We start from the raw sequence: 8,175 nt of genomic DNA, 5'->3' as shown, positions 1-8,175 counted from the left end.
GTTGTGACCACCTCCTGCCCCCACCCATGTGCATCTTGCTGTTCTCACCCAGGCAGTCTAGGATTATACCATTGCAGTGTGCTCGTGACATGGGGATGTGTCTTAAATCAACCAAAATGCTGAGTCTGGGCAGAATGTCTGCTTATCAAGTGGAGCATCTCGCCATCAGTACACGCCAGCAGGACTCCAGGGTCTGCACTGCCTGCCTGGGGACTTCCAAGTGGGATGCTGGCTCAGGATCTGCTGACCAGAGAGACCTCTTCTCTCCTCTGCAGAGGGGATGCGTAACTCTTGATGGTGGGGAGGCACAATTTAAAGCTGGGCGGGCGGCACGTGACTGCCCCACATGTCACCTCTGGAAGGGTAGGAGACATGGGGAAAATTGAAACTTGCCTGCTGACTTTGGCTGGACTTCTGCTGGCAGCCGGAGCAGAGTCATTGACAGGTGAGAGCCCTATCCCGTGGGTGCCTGGTCAGCGGGCTGGCTGGGGGAGGTGGGTGAGGCTGAGGTCAGGAGCTTTTGCCTGTGGGTGTGAGCCTGGCACGGCAGTGGAAGGGAGCCTGACCTGGGAGAGGAGGAGGGAAGCTCAGTGCAGACTCCAGTCCCATAGACCAGCTGCTCCGTGCCCTGGTGGAGAACACAGAGAGAGGAAGGCACTGAGTAGTTAGGAGTCAAATAGGACTGAGCCCACCCAGTCCCCTGCCATTTCTCGATGCAGTGGGAAATGGAAGGCAGAAAACTGGGAGGCACGTGACCCCCTGTGTTCCCCTCCACACATCACCTCTGCTCCTGCGACACTGCTGCAGCTTTGCTGGAGCTCCCTTGATGCAGAAGAGATGGAGCTGGTGTGACACTATGCACCCCATGTACACCTTTATGGTGTGATTTGTGTATCATTCATATGTAACATAGTGTAACTGTGTACTGTTTAATGCCCCATGTGTCATGTAAGGTGTTTCTGGAATGCTCATGACATACTGAACATTATTGTTATAGCAGTGTGTTTCTTGCAATGTCATGTGTATGGATATGAAGCTCTGCTATGTAATATTCCCAAGTATGTGTCTCACACTGTTTGGAGCAGATCCAGGCAAACACTGACTGCAAAGGGAGAGTTCACGCCTTACAAAGGCATGCATACAGAAGCAATGAACTGGCCTATGTATCTGATAAGGGGATGCTCATTGACTCAGGTAGTGGAGAAAACCATGCACGGATACTTTTGTTACCTGATCCTGAAGGGGGGTAAGGTGAGGCCCCAGAGATGGGCGCAGGAACATGTTAAAAGGGGTGACATTTTGGTCTCTTAAGCACTCTCTTGCAATCCATCTACAAGACAACATCAAGACAGACTGCCCACAAGAGAGGAGCCTGGTTGGAGGCCGTCCAATCAGCCTGTGATGAGAAACATATGAAGACTAGAAGGCTATTGAAGTAGTAAATTTAGATTAAAATGTGATTCGCCTTTTATTTACTTTTGATTAAATCTGACTTTTTTATGTTCTTTTAGCGTATAATCACTTAAAATCTTTCTGTACTTAATAAACTTATTTGTTTGTTTTATCTAAAGCAATGCATGTGGTTTGAGTGTGTGTAGAGACCACATTTTGAGTGGCAGAACTTGTTCTTTCATAAAATGACGAATCAGTGAACTTGCAGAGTCCAGTAGGTAACACTGAACTCTGCAAAATGCCAGCTCCTAAGGTTGCATCTGGGACTGGGGATGTAGGCTGTGGGGGTCCACTATCGCATAATCCCATGAGTGACTGGCCAGAAGCACTCATTCACTAAATCAGGGACTGCTTGCTTGCAGGTGGCTGGGTGGGGTCTGCCCCAGAATGGGGGTTCACACAGCGAGGAATGTGCAAGATGGCCCCAGGAGTGGGGGAATTGGGGTGACAGCGATATACTAGTCCAGATTGCAGAGGGGAATATCACAACCGGTAGACGTTTGGGAAGGGCTGAGATCTGTGGGGGGATTGGCTAGAGGTTTGGATTTGTGGCAAGACCAAGTTTTGGTGGGAGCTGAGGTGGGAAAATGTCATTTTTTGAACTCGCTTCTCTGATGTGGAGAGCTGTTGATTTGCCGCTGGCTGGTCGCATTGCATTGGTAATTATTTATCAAGGGCTCTTGGAGTCTGGAAAAGGCCTTTGACTATGTTTTATTGGGTGAAGTATAAAATAAATATATATAATCTTTAATGATCAAGAGAAGACCATTTCAAACCAACAGCAGGTCCTACACCATGCCTAGAGTGATTGTTGGGACAACCTCAGGGTGCAGAGTTGTTGCAAGTGGCAGAGATACAAACATACCCAGATTCCAAATGGTGGCACGCTTTCAGCCTTGCCGGTGTCAGCAAGGGTCGGTGTTTTAGTTCAGTTCTCAGGAAATGCTCTTTAAATACATCTGAGTCACTCGGTGGGCAAGTCACCAGTTTTTCCCTAGCAACTGTATAGGTGTGTGCAGACGCGGGTATGAGAGGGGCTGGCCCCGCAAAGCAGCACTCACCGGAGCAATCCTGGCTCCCCGCAGACAGTGGAGCTGCCCGTGTGTGTACAGGGCTGAAGGCGCTGGCCTGGAATGCAGGATGTGACCCTGCTCCTCATAGCTCCTTAGCACCAGCAGAGTAAATGAACCTTGGCCCAGCTCTGATGCTACAGAAACCCAGGCACATCCCAGTCTAAGGGGACTATTAGCCCCTCACTGACACTCAGGGGGTCTTCTCAGTGGGCATCTCTCAACACCAAAGGTCAGGGGGAGGTTTGATGAGGAAGCAGGGCCCTGAGACGGACAGCTCCCAGGGCCAGTGGGAAGAGGCCAACGTGCCAAGTCAGCCTGATTGACAGGGCAGGCAGGCCAATGAGGGAGCCAGGAGGCCAGGGGGGTCCTGTCCTCCGTGTGAGTGGGAGCTGCCTGGGCAGAGTAGGGCAGAGCTAAGGCCAGAGAAGGAGACTGAGCCAGGTGAGCTGGAGGGGCCTCAGGAGCAGCCCAGGGAACCGAGCCGAGTGGCACCGAGAGATGCAGCCAGCGGCAGAGAGGTTGCCCAGGGAGCAGAGCTGTGCTGGGATCAAAGAGCAGCAGCTGCACTGGAGCTGGAATTGGGCTGGAGCCAGGTTGGGGCCGGGCTGGGGCTGGGGCCGGGTGTGGTGAGTGAGCGGCTGGGCAGAGTGAGGGGGGCCCTGGGCAGGGCCCGGCGCAGGGATATGCCCCCAGTCAGAGGCCATGCAGGCCGGACTGGGAGGGGGGTCATGACCCGACGGGGGCGACACTGGGAGAAGGGCCCTGCCCCTAGCGCCTGGGCGTGAGGCCACCGCCAGAGCCAGTGTCTGACGCTGTGTGTGGGGTCCCTGTGCCAGGGGTGGCCTTAGCTGTTTTCCTTTAACCTTTCCCATTTTTTCTTTGATGGCTGTTTAAATACACTGTATTTGCTTTGAACCATTTGCATCGATCAGTGGGTCAGGGAAGCACCCAGTGCGGAGAGAGCCCCCTGGAGTGGGGACAGCCTACCCACTGCCCTAAGTGACCACGACAAGGTTGGGGGTCGAGCCCCCAGGAATCCTGGGCCCAGGCTTGTCAGGGTTACAGGGACCCTGCCATACAGGAGAGCGGAAGGGGAGCCCTCACGGTCAGGCAGGCATCTGGGTAAAGGGAGTGGGAGCGAGGACTCAGATCCTTTCGCTAACCAACTCCACCGGGGTAATGTATGGGCCAGGAAAGTTCCCCACAGTAGTGGGACCAACCCCCTGATGCGAGGTGCCCCATCACCCTGGGACAAAGGAGCTCTGTAGCTGGAGAGGCTGCCTTCCAAACGCCAGCAAAGCCCCACTTACACCACCCTATTGCTGCCTCCTTCCCAGCCCCAGCCTGTCTCTCCTCGGCAGGTCGCTTTAAGAGCAGGTGGCCTGGAAAGAATAATTGTCAAAGCACTCCCCACCCCCACAGGCAGGCTGCCCTCTAAAAATAACCTCCACTGGGCTCCAGCCATGTCTCCTGAAGACCAACGCCTCCTGAGCGCTGAGCTCCCACGGCTGGGAATCTGGCTACACCCCGCCCTCCCAGAGTCTCCCACACACCGCAGGTCGAATGTACCGGCCGGTCGTATGGGCCAGCTGAAGAGAGGCACGTCGGAGGGAGCTGAGCGGTAAGTGCTGGGGTTGCAGCACTGGCCTGTGCTGTGCAGCATGTCAAGGTGCTGGCTGGAGGGCACAACATGGAGGGAGGGCACAGAGCTAGCCAGAGCCCAGGGCAGCTCCTAGTGCTGCACACCGAGAGCAGGGTGCCAGCCTTGTTCAGTGCTCGTCCTGCAGGGAACCTTGCAGAGTGTGCCCTCAAACTGCTACTGTCTGCACACAGCACAAGGGAGCCACCGTGCAGCCCTGTCCTCTGCACCTTCTCTGCAGAGCATGGCGGGAGGGGGCAGTTTCATAGACTCCCGGGCCAGCTGTGGGGCTCCTTGGAAATCATGTACCCTGCAGCCAAAGTGTGCTCCCTCACTGCTTCCAGGCGCTGTCTGTGGGAAAATGGCTCTGGAGGTGTGCACAGACGCTCGGAGGGGTTTGAAGCTGTCAAGGTACAAGGCTAGAGAGAGTGAGGAAGAAAACAGGAAGTTCTGGGAGGAAGAGATTGTAGTGGGCCAGATCCTCAGCATCACTGTAGTCACTGGCCGGTGGCAAGGGGACAGGACTGAATGTCAGTAAACCGTGATTTTCTTCCTGGCTTTGCTACAGATCTTGGACTAGTCATTACCCCTCTGTGTCCCTGTTTCTTCTGCCTTTTAGACTCGAATAGGGCAGGACCGTCTCTTCCTATGCGTTTGTATCATCACCATTCCTATTGATTTTTTTTATTATCGTAGTACATGGGAGCCCTAGGCATGGCCAGTCGTTCATTGTGCCAGGTGCTGTACAAAAACAGAACAAACAGTCAGTCCCTGCCCCAAAAAGCTGACAGCCTAAGACCATGTTTACAACTACAGCTTAGGTTGCCGTAGTTCCATCACTCAGGGCTGTGAAGAATTCCACGCCTGGTGCGAGGGAGTTAGGTCACCCTAATGCCCTTGTAGCTGCAGCTTGGTTGCTGGAATAACCCTTCCTCTACACAGCACCTGGGGAGTTCTGCTCTCCCCAGCAGCCCCTTTCTCCACAGCACAGAGGAAGAATTCTGCCCTTGACCTAGCTACTGTCTCTCAAAGAGGTGGGTTAACGCCACCAGTGGGAAACCCCCTTCTGTATCTACCCTGTGGCGCTACAGAGTCGGTGCTGCAGCTGTGCTGCTGTAGTGTAGACATACCCTTAATATAAGATGAGTAACAACAGATGGATACAGATAGACAGACAGATGTGGGAGGGAGATACAAGAAACAACAGGACTCTCAGTCAGCAGGCTAGGCAGTGGTCTCACACACTCCAGCCCAAACACTGCCCGTGTTCTTGCAGTCCTAATGGCAAAGGAGAGTTTTAAGGCAGGTTGGGAGGAGGAGGATGGCTTAGTTTTGCAGATGTTTACTGGGAGGGGCGGCATGGGGGAAAGCACAACAGTGCTTGCTTGAAAGTTGAACAAGTAGGCAATGGAGGCTGACACCATGGGCCTACTGGAAGCAGGAGTCGCCCTCTCGCTGGAGAATGAGAGATATTCCATAGGGTGGGGCTAGGCTGTAAAGGATCTTGATAGTGAAGACACACAGCTTATGTCTGATAAGATGGAGACGAAGGTGCCAGTGTAGTGCCTAGCAGAATGCTGCATCACCCTCAGGTAGTGTCTCTATGTACAGCTGTTACGCACACAATGACAATATGCTGATTCACACCAGCCAAAGTTCTGACCCATCATGTTTTTTAAAAAAAGCTGAAAATCACACTCACAACCACTCCTTGAATATTATCTCTCCGCACAGCCTGGCTGGGGTGTCTCAGCACTACAGTAAATAAAAAACATAGCCGTGCGACAGAGGAAATACACCGTGCCCAGGTTCTAAGGAGATGAGTGGCATACAGGCCACTGGAAACGTATTTAATTTGATCAGATTCTCTCCCTTTTCTAAAAGGAGCCAGAAATATGTTCTCAACAGGGAATAGTCAGTGAGATCAGGCTGCAAGGGAGAGTGATTCAGTCCAGCCAGGGGTGTGCACCGGGGTGCATTTATAAACTGGGAACCTCTGGAGACATTTGCTTATTAGGGGGTGGGGGAGGAGAGATCAATGCATTGACACACGACTTACAGTCAGCCCTACTTGTGCCTATGAGTCATGTGGGGGACTCTGCCTTTATGAATGCACTTTGGTGCCGGAGGAGGGAGTTACTACTGACCTTCCCTTTCAGGACACCTGGCTAAACACTCATTCCCCTCTTTCATTGCTTATTCAGCAGGGTGGAGTGTGCATGTTAGATACCCAAGAGCAGGAGTGGGCTTTGCCAGAGGACAGCACCATGGTGAGGAACATCGATGACTTTGATTTCTCCCTCCCGTCCCACCCCCAGGGCATCCTGGAAGGCCTGAGGAGCCTGCGCTCCAATCCCAAGTTCTCTGACGTCACGCTGCTGGTGGGAGGGCGTGAGTTCCCCTGCCACCGCAGCATCCTGGCCCTCTGCAGCCACTACTTCAACGCCATGTTCACTGGCGACTTTATTGAGAGCATCTTGGCCCGTGTGGAGATCAAAGAGGTGGATCCTGTTGTCATGGAGACTCTGATTGACTTTGCTTACACAGGAAAGATCACCATCAACCAGGAGAACGTGGAGGCACTAATCCGGACCTCCAACCAGCTCCACTTCCCCACCATCCGTAAAGTCTGCAGCCGCTACCTGAGGCAGCAGATGGATGCAAGCAACTGCCTGGGCATCTGTGAGTTTGGGGAGAACCATGGCTGCCAGGAAGTGTCCTCAAAGGCCTGGGCTTTCCTGCAGGAGAACTTTGAGGCTGTGTCTCACCAGGAGGAGTTCCTCCAGCTATCCAAGGAGAGGCTGGTAGTCTATTTGTCCAATGACCTGCTGCAGGTGCAGGAAGAGCAGAGCTTAGCCGAGGCTGTGCTTAGGTGGGTGAGGTACGAAGAATCATCAAGAGCCAAGCACCTTCCCGAGCTCCTAGACTTGGTGCACCTGGTTTCACTACCAGATCAGTATCTGCAGAACCTGCTCTCATTGGAGCCGCTGATCCAGAATTCGGAAGCTTGCAAGGCTGTCATCTCCAGATACCGGAGCACGGTCAGTGCTGTTAGGTAGCTCCTGACAGGAGCTTCTGTCCATTGCCAGTGGGAAATGACCTGCATTTGTGTCCAATCAGATTCCTAGGAGCTGTCAGCCATTCAGCTAGGCACAGGAAACCATGTTGGCCCATAGCCTCCCCAAATCATCGCTGTACCTCAAGTCTCTTCCAGATAAGCCCAGAAATCCAATTTAGGCTCTGCCGGGAGCTTTACCCCTGATCCATTCCCGCTAAGTAAGCAGAGTCACTCTTAGCCTGTCTGCATGAGAAGGGACTATTAGCTGTAGTAGCACCAGTATAGCCCACTTTGTAGACACTCTAATTCCAATAGATGAGTGGCTTCTTTTGGTTTAGTTTAACTCCCTGCCCAAGTTTAATGAAATAAAGGCTGCTCTTATCCTGGCATGAGAGTGTCTGCCCAGGGATGATGGGGTAGGGAGAGGGTTGTATTGGGATAGCGATATCAATTTAAATTTACACCTTAGTTTATACTGGAAAAACTTTCCTGCATAGCCCAGCAGTTACTGTTCTTTAAGGACCACATCTAAAATTTGTAACAGGTGAGCAGACAAACAGAGGAGACAAATCAGGTCAAATAACCAACCCAAAGCTTCTCCCAAAGTTTGATCTAATCCTTCCAGTTCTTGGAAGGCTGATATATTTGTTAATTGTTTATTAATTTTCACATACGTTGGCACTGCATTTTGATACAACCTGGAAGCATAAACATCACAGGAAAGGCTGCTAAGGTGGGAATTTCCAACCCGACTGAAACCAGACATGCCAGGGTGCTTGCACAGATACTGTGTGTTCCCAAGATTCCCAGACCAGTGAATCAGGTGGGGTAACTTTGAACAAGCATAGAGATTCCTGGGTGCTAATCTGAACTACACCAATGAGTCTCTGAATTCTTGAGGTGAGGGGGAAAGTTGTTCTGCCACCACTAATTTCTATTGCTAATTTGTTCTT

The 8,175-nt window shown here is 52.3% G+C and overlaps 1 protein-coding gene across 1 annotated transcript in view; it reads left to right on the top strand.

Moving 5' to 3' along the window:
- The first annotated feature begins 4,089 nt into the window (after positions 1-4,089).
- Positions 4,090-8,175, top strand: part of KLHL30 (kelch like family member 30) — a 46,950-nt gene continuing 42,864 nt past the window's right edge. The window contains exons 1-2 of the mRNA XM_067539029.1: positions 4,090-4,146; positions 6,369-7,205. Coding sequence (XP_067395130.1) covers positions 6,384-7,205 — 822 coding nt within the window. The 5' untranslated portion in view covers positions 4,090-4,146; positions 6,369-6,383. The remainder of the gene's footprint in view (positions 4,147-6,368; positions 7,206-8,175) is intronic.

The sequence above is a fragment of the Emydura macquarii genome, unplaced genomic scaffold (genome assembly GCF_026122565.2).
Source record: "Emydura macquarii macquarii isolate MOO-44397 ecotype Brisbane River unplaced genomic scaffold, CSIRO-AGI_Emac_v2 contig_499, whole genome shotgun sequence".
NCBI lineage: Eukaryota > Metazoa > Chordata > Testudines > Chelidae > Emydura > Emydura macquarii.
The sequence above is the reverse complement of the archived record's forward strand: the minus strand, read 5'-3'. Positions and strand labels throughout refer to the sequence as shown.